Raw genomic sequence first — 18,590 nt, 5'->3', positions numbered from 1 at the left:
AAGAAACAGGGAGGACCCAATTCTTGCATTCTGTGGAAACGGGTAAGGTTGACTGTAACGTAATAATCTTCATTTTCGCTGAAACGGTTAAGAGTTGAAAGTTGAAATTTGGTACACAGTTAGGGTACCAGATATGAAAGAACATTCTTTGCCCACCTCGAGGTCTGGGCAAAGAATGTTCTTTCTCCTCTTTCACCGGCCTCAGGGCCTCGTTCATCCCTTTGTTCTCAGTGATTCCCAGAATTGTTAATCTCACCCCAAGGGAAAAGGGTTATAAAGGAAAGTTCTAGAAAATTAAAACTAACTTAAATCAATATTTACAATAAATATGGCGTACAGCGGCTATACGGCTAACTTAAACTCTGGACGAGTTTCGAATTGCCCCCTTAACAATCAAATTGCCACTCTGTGGGACGTGGGCCTCACGTTGGGAAACACTGCGCTAGAGGCATTAAGAATCCTTAGACGTTACTTGCCAACAATTGGCAATTGCGAAGATGATGTTTTCAAGGCGTTCGTGATCGTTGAAAAAGAAAGTCGAGACAGTTAAGTGCTCAAAACAAACAACACTAAACGAATTTTTCAGTTTTTCATCTACAGAGTAATTGTAAATGGAGAACACAATGTATTGTAAGCCTATACTACTGTATTTTCCTAATTGTAGTTTTGTGGTTTCTTTCCGACTTCGCTTTAGTCGTTACATCTTTTTGTAAAAAAGAAAATTATTTGGTACGAATTCAAGATGGCGGATGGTCCGACGTGGCGGGCTGCATTTGGCTCGGGGCACGCACTTGTCTATCCACAAAGCAATCAAAATTTTAGTATGCCAAGAATAATTGAAAGAATATTAGAATGCGGAGTAAAAGTATTAGTTCCTTTCAGATCTCTGTTACAAGTAAAATAACGCAACGAAATAATACAGTATTAATTAATAACTGTATTTAAAAGTTGCATAGCTAAATTAGTCGTATCCATCGTTAAAAGCACGATGAACATTTATAAATTGAATATATATCCGATTAAATCAATAAATGGTTTCGTATTTCTCAGTCTGATCGTAAGAAACGGGCGAACAAATAAATTGACTAATCCGATTGCCCCGATAAAGCCAGGCAAACGAGCAGGAACCGGTTAACGGCCGTGAAATTCCCACAAACGCCTTTTATGGAAATATACATTCTATTAACCGATTAAACCTTTTCATCCAAATTTAAATGCTATTTTTAAAACCTATATTAATTAACCCATCGAAGATTCTAGTAATAATTTTTTTAAAAATTAGTACATCAACGAATCGAATTAAATAAGAAAAGCCATCGGCCATTGGCTGGCAATCGTAGAGTCTTTAACTACGTCACCGTGTCTAGGTTTGAAAATGACGGGTGGAGGTCGGTGTGTATCGGTGGTGGATCGTGACCAAAATAGTACAAATATCTGGATAGATATCATATAAGGTTAGTAACCGTTAGAATGTCGATTTATCACCACCTATAAATTGTATTTTATGTATAACCAGGTTTCTATATATCAACGTGGCTGTTTGTCCATATATAATTGACGTTTAGTCTGTTAATCAATTATCTGCCGAATTATGTTTTATATCAAATTAAATTATTGTTAATGTTACCTATGGTTCCAAGATGGCGGCTCGTCTCTGATTCCAGCAAATAGAAGGGAAACAGTAGGGACGCACGTTCTAACCTAACCTAACCTATTCTAATAATTTTATTAGTAATAATAATGGTAATTTATTAGAATAGGTTAGGTTAGAACGTGCGTCCCCACTGTTTCCCTTCTATTTGCTGGAATCAGAGACGAGCCTCCATCTTGGAACCATAGGTAACATTAACCTAAATGATTAGTTATATTAGTATTGACTTCTACACAAATAATACTAGTAGTAATAACGAAATCAGATTCTGCAGGCTGATATATTTATTATAGATTTAAATAGACTGTTTCTAAAATTCTTTGTTGTCTTCAGGCAAAGCATTAAAGGGATGGTTTAAAAAATTCAAGAGAAGGATTTATTCGTTCTTATATATATATATATATATACACTTTTCAAAACTTTTGTAATAGCATTTGTTAGAATCAGTATTTTACAAAGAGGCATACATGACAAGGTCTACAGATGGTGTTAAAATCTAATGGAGTATTCATTTTTTCTGTATATATAGGAAATGTTGAGCAAAAAAATGTTTTCCTCTCTTATATTTTACCTTTGAAAGCTAAAATATGAGACACTGGGAGGTGAAAAATGAGACACCCACTATAACACCATAAGGACTTGCCTATGCCAACAGGGAGATTAATAATCAGGTACTACGGGTTAAATGCAAGACATTTTCTTTTTATGAAACATTGTTCCGTGATATTTAGTTCCAAAGATGTACAATTTTTTTAAATGATTTTTTGTACAGCTTATTTTCTTCACATTTTCACATGAAATTTTTGAATTGAAGTAAGTAGATAAGTTTAAATATTCATCATTGAAAATTACTCTGTAGTTGTGTACAATATAAAAGTGTAAAATAAAACAAAATTTTAAAGACTTAGGCCTAGGTCTAAGTGATTTTATTAACCTTTTTGAACAAAGTATATTAAGATACCAACTATTTTATATTGTTAATAGTAAATACATATAGTATAGGCCTAAATTAAATGTTTAAAGAATAAAAAGATAACTAAACTGGGTTAATAATTTAGTAGGCTATAGGAAAGGAAGGAAAAGGAAAAATACAGTATAATACAAATTAGTAAACATGCTTTTTTCAAAAATATTTCGGATGCGCTGTGTCCTCCTTCGACAGAAGACAAACTACTTCCCTTTCTCCTCTCCTATAATGAATTATTAATAGTAAACATATAAAGCTTTATTTAATGGCCTATTACAAGAGATATTAACATAGAAAAAGTAATAAGCCTACCACTAATTAAAGAAAATTTACATAACTAGTCTAGTCTAAATAAAATAGGCCTATACCAAATAAAACATTTTAGGAACAATTGATTTATTTAATTAGCATGGAATAAAAATAATGAAGTAAATAAAACTATAGCCCTGCTGATTTCTGTGTATTAACATTAAGGTTAAATTAGGTGTAGACCTATTACATTTCAAAAATATCAACAGGCTGAACTTAAATAAAAGTGTCATGGAAATTAATGACCAGTAAATAAAATCTGGTGTCTCATTTTCTATTTCGTTTTGAAATGTACAAAACTCAGACAAAAGATGATATATGCAATAAAAACAACTAGCAGCTGAAAGCTGCATTTACAGTATATACTACATACAAATTTCTAATTAAATATTTGTTTTTTGTAGACATATACAGAGCAAAAGTTAGTTGAACTGACAGAAACCATTGTCATTTTCATTCAGAAAAGTTACATGTTAAAAAGCACTAAATAAACTTAATATTGTGTTAGTACAGGATGGATCAGACACAGATTAAATCAAATTTCACAACTGACTCATATTTTCCAATTTTTCAGACTGTCTCATATTTACCCACATTGACCCTATTTTTTTCCTGTAAAATCCTTTTTTAAAAGTGGAATAGGCCTATATATTAAATTTACAGCAATAGAAATGGATAAATTAAATGGTTTTAATTCCCTGTATTTTTGCAATTGACTATTTTTGACAAATTTCCTATTATGATGAGGAATTCTTAAAATGAAGTATGTAAATTGTAAAGTTGCATGATAAAATATCGTAATAATTGTCTGATTAAAGTATCTCGACGAGTTATGTGGACAACTTGTGAAATTTATTTTGTGACGACGATTTAAAATTATTGCCGTATTTTAATTTGCTTTTAATGGCATTATGAATTTTAATTATTATATTTCTGAACATTTATGTATAGCTATAACTAAATACACGTTGCTATCAGTTTGGAAATATTCACTGTTGGTTTATAAAGTAAAACATTGTTTGCTGGATCTACAGTACTGTACATGTACAGTACAGTACAGTACATTGATAATAGTCTTCTTTTTTATGGACTGTAGAAATTAAGGCATAGCATCATAATGTTATGTAGTGTCTTAGTTTCTATTTTATCTTTATTTTGTATATATAGCTCATTAATATGTTTCAGATGTGTAATTATCATATTTTACAATAATGTGAATTATAATTTACATACTTTGCATTAGGCACAAATTAAGCCTGAATATTTGTTTAAAGTCATCAACCTGAATACTTAATCCAATTTAGTTTCTATTGTTGTAAGTGTCCTAATTTTTGTCAAGTTATCAAAAGAATACAATGTTTTTTTGTCTTTGAGATGATTATATTATAATTTTTTTTTTAAATGTTTATCTTAGTTACTACTACATTCAAATTTAATATTTACAGTTTAGCAAATTTTATAATTCCTGTTTTTACGATTTTAACAAGAATTCTATATAAAAATAAGATTAAATGAAATAAAAGTTAAGTTATATTTTTCAAATTTTAATTATATTTAAGTGTGATTAGTTATTTGTATGATATAAGTGCAGGTACTTACTAAATTTTTTAACTATAGAGTAGTAGTATTTCATAGCTTTATATTACATATCTGTTTAAATTAATATTAGGGCTATTCAAGTCAATGAATAATAACAACACAGGGATAGTATAGATTGCACCCTATGGAATTTCGTGGCTTTGAGTATATATCTGAACTGAGGGGACCGAGAAGAATTTAACGATACCCACTTTTGGACCAGAGACGAAAAATAAGAAAGTTATCATACTTTTTTAATGCTTTCATGTAGACAGCACCATAGTTGCTAGTGCTGCCATCTCACAGTAAAGTCTGCAAACAAATTAAAAAAAAAAAAAAGCGCACTGAAAGGCAAGAAATTGCACGAACAGTCGAATGCCAGTTTCCTTTTTTTTTCTTTTGTTCAAGAACTACTGTGAATCAATAACTAGTGACGTTAAACAATTGGCGGCCTGCCAGCAGCTCCCCTCCCAGGGGGAGTCTGTCGGGAGCATGAACAGTCGAACGGCAGTTCCTTTTTCTCCTTTTGTTCAAGCATTGTGACTCCCAATCGCGATAGCATGGACGGCTTGTAGTACTAGCCAACCACAAGCGATAGCGAGGCTGAGGGGCCGTAGCCCCCCGAGGTCGAGGAGCGCGAGGGTGTGCGAAAAGGATTTAACTTGAACTGCAGACAATCTGTGTGCTAATGGATCAACTGTGTGCCTCTGTTGAAGGTATATATGGTCAACTTGCTGACTGCCTGTTAAACACGCCATAGGCTTAGTGGAGAGAGCAATACGACTCCCGATCATTGCGCGATCGCTGAAAAAGTATGACAACTTTCTTATTTTTCATCTCCGGTCCAAAAGTAGGGTATCGTTGAACTCGTCTCGGACCCCTGAGTTCAAATATATACTCAAAGTTCCGAAATTCTGTAGGGTGCAATCTATACTACACCCAACAACACATTATATATTATTTGAAATTTTCAATTTTTAGAAGAAAGTAAAAGATGAAATTTTTTATAAAAGGCCATATGACTTTAGAAGTTTTTCAAACTGGGTTCTGTGAATGAATGTTAGGGCTCTCTGTAAATTGTAATGTTAGAGCTCTCTTAAATTTGTATGTTATACATTTAACCAACAATGTATAAATAATCAATTGCCATTTTGCCCTGTAAGATTTTTAACCCTTAACCTTTAAGGTGAGTCTGTCAAACTATTTTTGACACATTAATCTTTATTTACAAAACTTTATTTTAGAACAGGTTGGTAACCTATGAAAATCTGTCACTGAAGAGTGTGACTGAAAATTGTTCTGCATGCTATGTTTGGCATGCGGGGCAATTTTCAGTGACACTCTGATTGAATAGAAATGTAGTAAATTATATTTTAATTATTAATTACACATTTAAATAGGAGCCATAGTTTAGTGTAGGCCATGATACATTAAAAACTAATCTCTTGCTTGTATATTTATATTATAGCACATGTGTTTACACTCCATGTTTCAATCTACCTGTTGTGCATATGCTTCACATATAATAACATAATTCAATTAACAACTTAACTTCAAAATTATATATTTTTGAAGTCCATTATAACTGGACCAGTTTTGTTATATAGATTAACAAAGTTGGTAGAATCATGTCTGCACCTGGAATAATGCTATAACTTAGGTTCAGCACAATACTGCTGAAAAGTTGCTAATCCCTGTTTTGGAATAATAATGCATTTTGTGTACAGTACATTGCCCTAAAATATTCTAAATTAAAATAAATATATTTTTAAACAAATAATGTGAGTCTGATAGATCACTATATCAGATGTATATTTTTCTAGTTGAGACAGGCAAAAAGCATTGTGCAGACTCTGGTTGATGTTTGAAGGTGCTGCTGCTTGCTGTTAGTGAATTGTGAAAGTTTCAAGTTACATGATGCAAAATTACAAAAGTATTTGTAGCAAGTAATTTGAAACATATTTTGTTTCAGATAAGATCTACCTCAATTGTTAAAATGTCTAGATATTGTGTTTTGTCTGATTAAGAACTTTAGGAAATTATATGTAACCTTGGTGATGATGAACTGACTGTATTTGAGAATGTTGAGGAAAAAAATTGAGGAGTCTGACTTGAATTGAAGTTATCAGTTGGTCCAGATGATATACCGTATTTACTTGCATATAAGACGAGATTTTTATCCATTTTTCACTGCTTCAAAAACCTAGGTCATCCTATATGTGCAAGTGAAGGATTCTTTTCATTCTTCGCATTTTTTAATCGTATTCTCACCTTCTGGTGTTTAAAAACAAAAGTATTTTATCTGGGTTGTTTGAATTGTTCATGTGTATTGTCAGGACTAAAGATGAATAGCAATAGGAAAAGCAAAGCTTTTGAATTGAATTCCAAAATTACACGGGGGCCCAATATAAATTTTAATTCATTCTCACGTGAAAACATATGATTATTTAGAAATCAGAATTCGAAAAAACTCTTAAGTGTAATCGACGAAGAGTGAATTCAACTGTTAAGAATTGGCAAAAAGGGTTTTTGATTGTTCAGCTTTACGTGAAGAAATTATGTTGTTGATTTTCATTTTTGAGACTGCTTAATATTATGGAGCAGGCATGTATCACTGTTCTTGATTTTGTTTCATTATACCCTTCTAAAAAAATCCAACCATGCTTTTTCGCAATTAGGGACCTCTTACTAACTTCTCATGGAACGCACCATGAACATGTATTGGAACTGGCCCACATTCTCTGCTACACTTCCTTTTTCCGTTTTAACAATAAAACTTACCCCCAGAAATATGGTGTCTCTATGGGCAGCCCACTTTCGGGCGATTTATGTGAGTTAGTGATTAGACAATTTGAGCAAAGAATCATACCCCTATTTATTTCAAACATTCTTATATATAAAAGGTATGTCAATGACATCTGTATTTTATGGAAAACTAAATCCAATATAAACAATTTCATTGATTCAATGAATAATAACCCCTATGGCCTCTGCATAAAGTTGAATCAAATAAGCAATTCGAATGCGAACTTCTTGGATATCAATATGTAATTGGATGGCAGCAGGATATCAACTAAGGTCCATTACAAGTCATACCACACTCTGTTATTCATCCCGGCTGTTTCAGATGACCCCTACTCATACAAGGTTGCTGCCTTCTGGGCCCTAACCAAAAGAGCATATACGCACCACTCCAAAATGGAAGACACCTTATCTGAATTACGGCGCATCCAGAACATAGCCACACGGCACAAGTATGGTCGAAGATTAATTCACAACCATGCATATGCCTATTCTACAGAAGTATATCATAATGACAATACTAACACACACACTAACAACTTGCATAACACTCACTCTCTAGCGATTGTTGAATATAACCACCACCTCAACTCTCTGTACAGGGAAATTGCAACATATACCAACAAAAAGATTGCTTACAAGAGGCGTAGTACTGTATATGACCTCCTGCGTAATGGCAAGGACAAAATAGATAAAAGATTGGCTCCAGGGGTATATTTTGTACAGTTATGGAACAACAGATTTCAAAGAGGTCCTGTGTATATTGGTTCCATGAAATGTTCTCTTGACAAGCGCCTACATGAACACAAATATGACATCGATCACAACAGGGACACCACTGCCCTATCCACTTATGCCTCAACCCCTGGAATAAGAGCGGACCTGCAAAATGCAGAATTGATACGACTCTCCCACCCAATGGAACACTTAACGATTGCTGGAAACTCTGGAAATATACAAAGCAGAGTTATGCACTAACTGCATCAATTCCAAAGTTGTGATCAACATTTCTCAAACTTGGAGATTCTGTTACGAAGGGGAATCACCCCCACAACTCTATTTAACGTACTTTTCAATCCACTTGTTTTATGTATAGAATAATTTTATATTCCTTTGTTAGTGTATGGAATATTTATATTCTATATTTTGTGCCATATGTGCTACATTTGTCAGCGACATGTCTACTTCCATGATAATGTGCATGCAAAATTGAAAAGTTCCAAAAGCATTCTAAAGTTTTTTACGCACAATGATTATTCGAATCTTTACTGTATAACCTGAAGTAGACTGAGTAAATGGTTGAAAATGTTTGTTTCAATTAAATATATTACTGGATAATCAAAGGTTGCTGTGAGTTGATTATATTAAGTTACCAGTACAAGAGGGATTAACCTTTATGCAATGTTGTCAATGTCGATTTTTTACAGATTTTTGCAGGAAAATGTGTTCATTTACGTGTATTTGATATTTTACTTGTGATTAAACGAAATAAAATTGGAATTGTATTAATAAATCTAATTTTCTTTATTTTGATCTTTAAAGTTACACCTTGTCCTATATGCGAGATCGTCTTATATTTGAGTAAATACTGTAATTGCTTCTGATTTTGAAAAGGATGATTAAGATTTGAGTACAATGGTAGGACAACAGGGTCTTCCATTCCAACTCATCAAAAGAAATATCAGTTATGTAATAATATAAAGAGTGCTTTACACATACCAGGTAGTTGTTCTTCAACCTGGAAAAATGTTGCCAATATATTTGACAGTTTATACTTATTTGTAACTTCTGATATACAGTAGAGCATCGTTTATCCGAATCAATTGGGGACTGGGGTTGTTCGGATAACTGATTTTTTTGGATAACCGATTATGTACGGAAAAATATATTAACCTATCCGATGTTGAAATTTTTCTCCGTTGCATGTCGCTTCGTGTTGAATTTTCATCGATTTTAAGCCTAACGAAAATTTATATAATAATAATCGAGGCTATTGTATCGTTAAAAATTATTTCTTTATTTTGTACAAACAAGATAAATATATTGAAAAATATAAAAACAAAAAAAATTATACTTTAGAAGTTAATCTAGTATCAAAAACGTTCGATTTGGCACGACACAGTCCGACTGGAAAGCTTTCGGTTAACCGACGTTTCGGTTGACCAGTTTTCGGATAAACGATGCTCTATTGTACTTCTACAAATTGTTCAGTTTACAAACCAGGAAAGTATATGAAAATATAGTAACCATTATCTGAGACACCAATGAAAACTATCTGACATAATACAAATCAGAGTAAGAAGTCTTATTTTTGGACTACTACTAACTGCAAGATGTCTGAAACTCAATGAAACAAGATATGAATTTTTGGGGTTGACAGTTCTCCTATTGACAGTTCTCTTGACAGTTCTCCTATTTTCAGAGATACTTTGGGACACTGATCATTCAAGAGTCTTTCATGATGCATTAGATTTGATGATAAAATACAAGATCAGAGTGCTGTAAGAAAGACATGTTAGCTCCAATATGCTAGATTGTTTTAGTGAAGAAAAGCCACAAAAGAAAAATAATGCTTCATGTGTCCTACGAACAAATCGTAAATGCCAAAACTTTTGATGTGTGCAATGATACTGCAGTCAGCATTCAGTAAAGATTCATATAGAAGGAAAAAACGTACTCAGCATAATGTAACAAATCAGTAATAAACACCTTATCTATTGCTGAGGGAGTAAAATAAAAACAAAACAAACGTTTTCGGTTTATTCAATAAACCATCATCAGGTTAGAACAACAAAATTGGAATACAGTGGTGCCTCGAATAACGGACGCTGCGAACAACGGACTTTCCGGCATAATTGGTGACTGCTCCATGGATGCGTTCTTTAATAGTGGTCGCTCTGCGTCTCCGCTACTACAGGAGTGCACTGCTGTTTGTAGGCATTTAGGAATGACGGTGAAAGAAAGAAAGATGGCAGCGCCTGCACTATCGATAGTATCGTGATGGAGGAATCTATAATTCTAAAATATGAGCTTTTAAAGGCAAAAGAAGGGTCCCAATTGTAAAATTTAACCATAAAATGGATTATTTGTCGAAAGAGCATTCAAAATAGTCTCGAAAAAAATTCATAAAGACACTTACATCACCGCGTGCACTAACTCGCGCTTTCACAATTTCTAAATTTTCATTCATAAAACCACATAATGGACCCAGAAACGAAACTATCTGAGCCATGGAGGACGTCATGTTGCTTTCCACCGTAAACTACTACTACAAGCGGCCGTTTTCGTCATTCGACGGCACGCACTCCCACCGGAATTTAGGAATGCGTTCGTCAGGAATTTTTAACGGATGTCGCTCACGCAGAGTTACGCGGAGGAATAAAAGAACGCGCCCCATGTTCTTTTTTTTTTTATGATACAGTACGGTTATTTTATGCTGCGGAATGAATTAGATGTTTTAACATGTATTTCTATGGGAAAATGCGTTTTGTATAACGGACGTTTCGCTTAATGGACGTGCATCTGGAACGGATTAAGTACGTTATATGAGGCACCACTGTACATTATAAATGGAACATATCGTATAAAATTCAAAAAATACCAAAAAACCATTAACAACTCAAATAATAAAAATTAAAATGTAATTAGTGCATAAGTGTAAAAAAATAACATATTACGTTGGCTAAACATTAATACAAACTACCAAACTAAATAGTAGTAACTAATTTTCTTAAAGTGATTATGGATCAAACTTCAGTTCATGTGCTATTTGTGAGCTTTTTAATGGCAAACTTCATGCTGAGGGAAGACCCTTCGCATCCCTGGAGTTAATGCATTGTTCTTCAAGTTTGCTTCTGTAAATCTCCAGTTTTTTGGCAGTTCTTGCTAGAGTTGGAGAGAGTACTTGTTGGACGATCTCTGCCTCTTCCCATCGAACCACGGATCCTTCGGCTTAAGCCATTTGGGCCAATACCGTCGTATTGGATCCTTTTCTAACATCATATTTATGTTCTCTGATCCTTACCCCAAGATTTCTTGTTGTAACTCTTACGTAATCCTTTTTTATCCCTAACTGTTGGTTCTCCTAGGGGATCCTATATACTCCTGCTTTATTTTCTTTCTCAGTAACCCCTTTATCATTTCTTACAATTTTGTACAAATTTGGAGCTCTTTTCAAGACCAAGGTTGAATTTTTAATGCCTACAATTTCCTTCATGATGCCTCCTAAACATTTGTTTAATGTAAACTTTATGTGTTTGGTAGGATCTTGCCTAGAGACTTTTTTGTCATTCTTCTCAAATTTTCTAACAATACCAGCAATAGTGCTTCTCTTATATCCTAAGGTTTCTGCTATCTGCACAATCCTTTCGATTTCTTTAACCTGGTCTATAATATTGTCGCAGTATAGGAAATAACAATTATAAATTTAACAAAATCCTGTGTCCCATTAGATGATGTGGTGATATGTTCATGTTAATGACAACATAAAATACTGAAAAATGAAAGTGATACCTAATTTGATATCTATTCACAAGCAACAAAGACGTCAATAGGTTAAGTCTGTCATGAGCTGGACCAAGGAGTGGGAAAAAGTTGTTTTCTGATGAAAAAAGAATTTAGATGGACCAGATGGTTATGGATAATAATTGCATGGTGTGAAAAGAGAAGCCAAAGTTAGAATGAGTAGTCAGTTAAGAGGTAGCAGTGTAATAGTTTGGGATGCTTTTGGATTCAATGGGAAAACTTATATTGTCATTGTAAATGAAAAAATGGATTCTTCAATATCAGGATATGTTAAAAAATAATGTAATTGCATTTGGATCTTTAATTGGTGGAAGTAATTGGATATTTCAATGAGATAATTAATGAAAACATAAAAGTATTAGACTTGCCTTCTAGAAATCCAGATCTTAGTTTAACAGAAAATTTATGGATCATAATAAGAAAAATAGTTTATAGTCAAAACAAGCATTATCATCAAGTAAACCAGTTAAAATTACTAATTAACAATTCTTGAGAAAATATTGATGTGAAACAATTGCAAAAATTGATTCAAACTATGCCTGATAGTGTTGGACCTCCTTTCGTTCGAATAACATCAAACTAAGTATTAAATGATATTGATTTTGCCAAAAATATGGTGTTTTTATAATTATGTGGCATTTAAAATGCAGTTAGTTTAAAATTATTTTAAACTGTTTTTGAAATTATCATCAAACATTAATGACAATGATTTTTAACATTTTGTTTGTAAGGAGTCAATGTCCAATTGTTATTTTATGTTTTTGGGCATTACTTTTAGTTAGTTATTTTTTAGGGATCATTTTTTTTTAAAGGACATAAACTCCTAAACTCTCATTGTACATAAATTCAAAAAGGGAAATTGCAAAGGATGCTAATTTGCATCAATGACTGATCCTGTGATGCAAACAAATGTAAATAGGGCAGTGCAGAGCTATATGCAAAACCAGATAAAAAAATGTGTCTGTTCGGCCGTGTGGTGTAGTTTCCGACAGCGATCGGCATGGGAAAACTCTACTTGAGTATTCTTTTGTGGATGGAGATTTGAATTGATTTAACTTTATTTAATTTGATTTGTCTAACTGTAGAATTTATTTAATTATTTATTTTGTTGTTAGATTTTTGAATATTTGAAATATATTCTAACATTTGTTATAATTAACCATTGTTTGTTGTTACTTTCACTATTGATCAATTGAATAAATATTTTTTATTGTGAATTTATACTCATATGTGTTTTTTTTAGATTATTATTTTTTGGTTCCCATAAGGGAACCAAAAAATTGCTAATTTGCTAATTTCATATGTGAGGAACATCAGGTGAGATTTTCTCAAGCAACTATGTATTACTCTGAAAAGAAGCTATTGGATATAATTAATGTTCAAAGTACAATTGATTTACGATATGAATATGTAAATTACTTCACTGTAAATGCCCCTGAAGATCAACTGAAATTAATATTTATTCATGAGGTTTTAATCTTCATCTTAGATGAAACAATGGCTAGAGTAGATAAAGGCAAAAAAGTTTGTAAACAATTCTAACCATGAGAGGATAGAACGTCATGTTGATTAACTTGTAATGAAAAGATAATACCAGCAATCTCCTTAGCAGCAAGATCTGTGTTTTAATGAGTTCATTGTTGAATTACTGGAATTTCTAGATGTTCATGAAAACTTATCCAATATATGGTTAATAATGGATAATTTGCAAATACATAAAAGTAGAGAATTAAGGGAATATATTGGTGAAAGAATGCATGCACTGAAATTTGACATATGCTTAATACTATTAATGAAGCTTTTATCAAAATGAAAAATGCAGCATGATCTATCCTAGACCACACTTATCTGGGACTGTAGGAATCAGCATATAATATCTGGAATTGTACTTAAAAGTAAGTTATGTCAGTTGGTCTTTGTCATATACTAGGAATGAAAAATGTTGATAGGCTTATTGAATGCTTGCATTGATATCTAGTTCGTAATGTGTTGAAATGGGAATTGCAATGATGATATCTAATTGCAAATTGTTGAAGTTTCAAAATTGCATGAAATGTAACTAAAATGCTATAATACAATATATGAAAAATAAGTTGAATTGTCTTTATTGCATAGCATATAAATGTTATAATTACAAAAATACTAATTTTTCTTTGTTAAAAATAAAAAATATGTTATATAATAATCTGCTTCAATGCAGATTAGAAAAAAAAATCTGAAAAAGTGAGATCTGACATGCAGTTTGTGGCAAAGTAGTGGTCAACTGTCTTACCCACTTGGTTATGCTGCTGCTGACAGTCACTCTAACACAGTACAGAAAGAACATGGAAAAATTTCAGAACTCATTCTGCAATTGCTTGAGTTGCATTTAGTAGCTTTACTTATGGATTACTAGGTGTTTTCTAGGAAAATGAAACTGAGCTCTGCAGTGTAGAAAACTAAAACTGTGTGAAAAATCGTCGGAGATCAGTCTAAATTGACATCAATTAGAGACTCAATTGTCTCATAGCGCACAACCAGCTCACAACAGGCAATTGGCCTATAGACTTTTATATGGTAAACTTTAACTTTCAATTTATGGGGCAAGATATTCAATTTCAAAATTCTGGCTTTGTCATGATATTAGCCTTGTTGAGTCCCTTTTGTAGATGATAAAGCTGAAATACATCAAGTAATAGACAAATATAAATCATGAACAACATTAATTAGTGCCAATTTTGTACTTTTGTATTTACAACTGTTCTTTAACCAGTATTGATGCTAGTTCCTTGACAGAAATAGACAGTGGAAAATGCTCCTAACCTTTTTCTCAAGAATGCCCCACACTGGCTCAATAATAATCAAATCTGGTGACTGTGGTGGCCAGGGTAGATACTTCAATTTCATGCTCCTTGAACCAAGATTGAACACACCCAGTAGTGTGGACAAGAGCATTATACAAAGTTTGGATCATGGAATGAAGTTAATTACTCAGAATGTGCAGATGCCTCTGGGCTGTTACTTTTCTTTTGAGGATGACTGTCAAATGCAATGATTTTGGAGCAATATCATTCAAATCATATGGGAACCTCTGCCATGCTTGATAGTGGGTTTAAGGCAGTCAACATTGTAAGCTTCATCCGGTGATCTTCAGTCACACAACTGAAAGTGAAAATTGGCTCATCTAACCATATCGTGTTTCCATGTGATACTCTTTGCACCACTGGATATGCTGTTTGATGTTTTATGATGTCATCAAAGGTTTGGCTATTGTAGCCCTGCCATTGATATTTTTATGTAGTGCATGTTGGACAGTTTTCACTGATACTGGTAGCCTTGCACTTACAACCAATTCTGCAGTTTTATGTTTTCTCATTACATTTCAGCAAAGCACTCTTTTATCCATTACATCCAGCTTTGACTTTTGACCAGTGCTGCTGCTGTTTGCACATGTTTTCTTGTCTTTGTGTACTGAGATGTGAACAAGGGAACATCTTTGACCACATACGAGTAGACCTTGTTATACCTGTCAACCCAGTTTATTGACAATAATATACTGTATTTATCTGATTGCTAGGAACCTTTTTCAATGTTTTTTCATGGTTCAAAAGATGTCCCTTAGCTTAGAATCTGTATCATTAATACAGTTGGTAAAGTAGGTGACGTCCTTTACCGATGTAGTCGAAGTTCTATTGTTTGTACTATTCTAACAGTGCTATTTCACTCCATAAACAAATTCTCTTCAACTTAAACTTGTAACAAGTTGATATATTGAAAATATTGTCTATTGTCTTTTATTATTCATATTCTGTTATTGTCTGTACAGTGTAACCAGGATCAAACTCATGCATGGAATGCAATTACAGCCATTTTATCATTAAGTTAAATGACAAACATTTATTTGCACTATGTGAAATTTATAATATGTGCACCTTTTTGAAATATAAGCCTAATTTAAATCGAGAGCACTCTTATTGATAACCCTGAAGAATAACGAAAAATATTATAAATCTGATGAATCTTATAATTCTTTAATGTAATTTTTTTTAAATTTAATTTATTGCTTCAATGTGTACTTAATTTTAGATAATGTTTATATTGAATTTATTACTATGAATTATCTGAAATTTAATGCTAAAATTTAATTTTTAATCTTTCTAGGAACTAAGTGATAATGCAGAGGAAACCCTACTCTCGTGAAATGTGGCAGTTTGAGCAAAGATCAAAATTTTCCTTTCATAGGTTGAGGCATCAGTTAGCAGAAGATGGCTGTAAAGAAAGTCAGGTCTCTCTTGCTCGAACTCTGCTTCGAGAAAAAGTGATAGACAAGAAAGAAAAATGTGAAAATGAAAAAGTGGCCGTTCATTGGCTCTTACGTGCGGCCAGCCAAGGTTACGAAGAAGCTTCTGACCTGCTTGACGAGTGCTATAGAAATGGTACGGGTATCACATCATCTAATAAGGAAAAGGTAGAAATGTGTCTAAATCGGACAGAAAAAGAAAAATTAGCTTATCAACTGGGTCATAAACTGTTTAAAATAGTTGCTTATGACACAAACGAAATCCTCCTGCTTGAAACTTTCAAACAAAAAATATATTTATTTATTAAAGATGTCGAAGAAGGAAAGTCTTTTAAAGATACTATTCCGGAAATTGGATTTTCGAACACAAATGCCCAGAAAGAAAATATATTAAATGGATTAAATAGATCAATTGTAACTGTGAATGATGTTGTCTCGTCGGTATTTCAATGTTTGGAGGGAGATTCTCCAAGTATCTATCTTGCGGGATATTCTATGTCAAGTACATCATTATGGAGGATTTTACAATGGTTTCTGAAGATATTCTATAAGATATCAAATGAATTATTAAGGATTATTTACATCCAATCCATCTCATTAGCAATGATTCTATGTGCATTATCCTTCTGTCTTGTTATTTTTATTTTTTCACCACAATATATCTTCTTCAAGTATCTAGTTTGCCTGGTCTCATTAATGTCGCTTATTGTCATGATATTTTCAACTGGATATATGATAAGTATCATAATGCAATATTACAACTTTCATTTCTGGTTAAAAGTGATAAAATCACTCGAACAGTCAAATCCGAGTGTAGAAATTGCGGAGAAACATTCAAAGATGACGCTCTTTTGCTTCTTCATGTTTTTTATTTCTCTGTCAATTTTTCTCTTAACTTATCCGATGAACTTGGAACAGATTGCTCACGCAGATATTGCTGTCTTGTCGGTTCTTCTCATATATTATCTAGAAAAAGAAAGCAAGACTAAAAGTGGATTTAGGATGCTAACTTTGGCATTTAATATACTCGTAGCTTCATACAAAGTTGCACAGATCGAGAATAAAGAGCCAAATATTGTTAACTTGGCATTTACATGGAAAATTACAAAATGTCTTGAACTGAATTTTAACATAATATCATTTTTATATTGTATAATTATATTTTTATATTATAAAATAATATATAAGAGTAAAGGGAAATGGTATCAATTTTTTCTGCCTCACTTGATGTCTTTAGCATGGTTAAATATAACAGCATTTCTTCTAGAAAGAACTCAGTCAAAAGATCTCTCTTTTAGTGTGATCTTATTAATGTTCATCATCATCATAGCACAATTTTTTCCCATCTGTTTAGCCATTTCTTTGTGTTATATTGGAAAATCTTTATTAATAGGAATATCATTTTGGAATTTATTACTATTAATAGTAGTTGCGTCAATGTTTACGGGATATAGTTTTCTATGTCACTACTTTTCAACATTTCTAAATAAATCAGAAAAACTCAGAACCTTTATATTTGTGATAAGTGTTTTAAGTTTGTTGTTTTTGTTCGGAGGGTTGATATTTATGAATTTCAACAACGGTCCCGTGCTGACGTGGGATCGGTATCAAAATTACTGTCATCGGCCAGCCTGGGAAAGAACTAACATGGCCGAAGTAGAAGCTGCATGCACACACCTTCTGGGAAGTCGATTAGGAGGAGAGGGAAAGGTTCTTTTGGCTAAAATTACCGACATCAGCAATCCGTTAAAGAATGTAATAAACAAATTTCCAACATTTCTGTCGAAACCTATCAAGTGTATTTTGGGTACTCCATATAGAAACTGTCAGCAGGAATCCCACACTATTAAATACGAACGGTGCCTTTTATACAACACCGTTAATACGGAAGGTTGTCACTTAGAAGATTGGAACGTTTATAGATTTGAAATCACATTAAGTATGATAAATTCGGAAGGAATCGAAGCCGAGGCCATCATAACGACGGACGGCGTATGCAAGAATTTTGTCACGAATATTAGAAACGGCGACCATATACAATTTATCGGCATTCTCCAAGAAAATCCTGGTAGCTTGCAACCCAAATTAAAACTGGAAATGTCAGTATGCGAGAGTTGCGATCACGTAACTATCTGTGATTATAATCAATATTTCTTTTTTGCCAATTGGCCAAAAGTAATGAAATTTTATGTACAATTTTTCTTTTTTCCCTTAATTATATATTCACCAGAAAATACTAATTCTAGTCATTTATAAATAATTTACACAACATGAAATTATTAATTAAATGAGGTCAATAGCAACTAAGGGTTTTTTTAATTGAAGATTATTGCATAAATTAATTTACATTGTAGTTTTGTTACCACTATCAGCAAAATGTATTCAATGTGATATATTTTTATAGTAAAGAATGCTTATAAAAAAATTTACATAATCCAAAATTGTATTGTAATAACATCTTGCAATGACAAAGTTATACT

The 18,590-nt window shown here is 32.7% G+C and overlaps 1 protein-coding gene across 1 annotated transcript; it reads left to right on the top strand.

Annotated features, from left to right (window-relative positions):
• Positions 1-1,308: 1,308 nt before the first annotated feature.
• Positions 1,309-18,480, top strand: wfs1 (wolframin ER transmembrane glycoprotein wfs1). Its single transcript, XM_067269314.1, has 2 exons — positions 1,309-1,454; positions 15,972-18,480. Exon 2 carries the CDS (start codon positions 15,985-15,987, stop codon positions 18,364-18,366), a length of 2,382 nt encoding a protein of 793 aa, XP_067125415.1. The 5' UTR covers positions 1,309-1,454; positions 15,972-15,984; the 3' UTR covers positions 18,367-18,480.
• Positions 18,481-18,590: the final 110 nt, after the last annotated feature.

Source organism: Centruroides vittatus, unplaced genomic scaffold (genome assembly GCF_030686945.1).
Source record: "Centruroides vittatus isolate TY-2023 unplaced genomic scaffold, ASM3068694v2 contig_349, whole genome shotgun sequence".
Classification (NCBI taxonomy): domain Eukaryota; kingdom Metazoa; phylum Arthropoda; class Arachnida; order Scorpiones; family Buthidae; genus Centruroides; species Centruroides vittatus.
This window is presented reverse-complemented; position numbering and strand designations above follow the sequence as displayed.

Excerpts from the sequence above, each read along its gene's own strand:
- wfs1 (XM_067269314.1), top strand. The coding sequence starts at position 15,985 with ATGCAGAGGAAACCCTACTCTCGTGAAATGTGGCAGTTTGAGCAAAGA.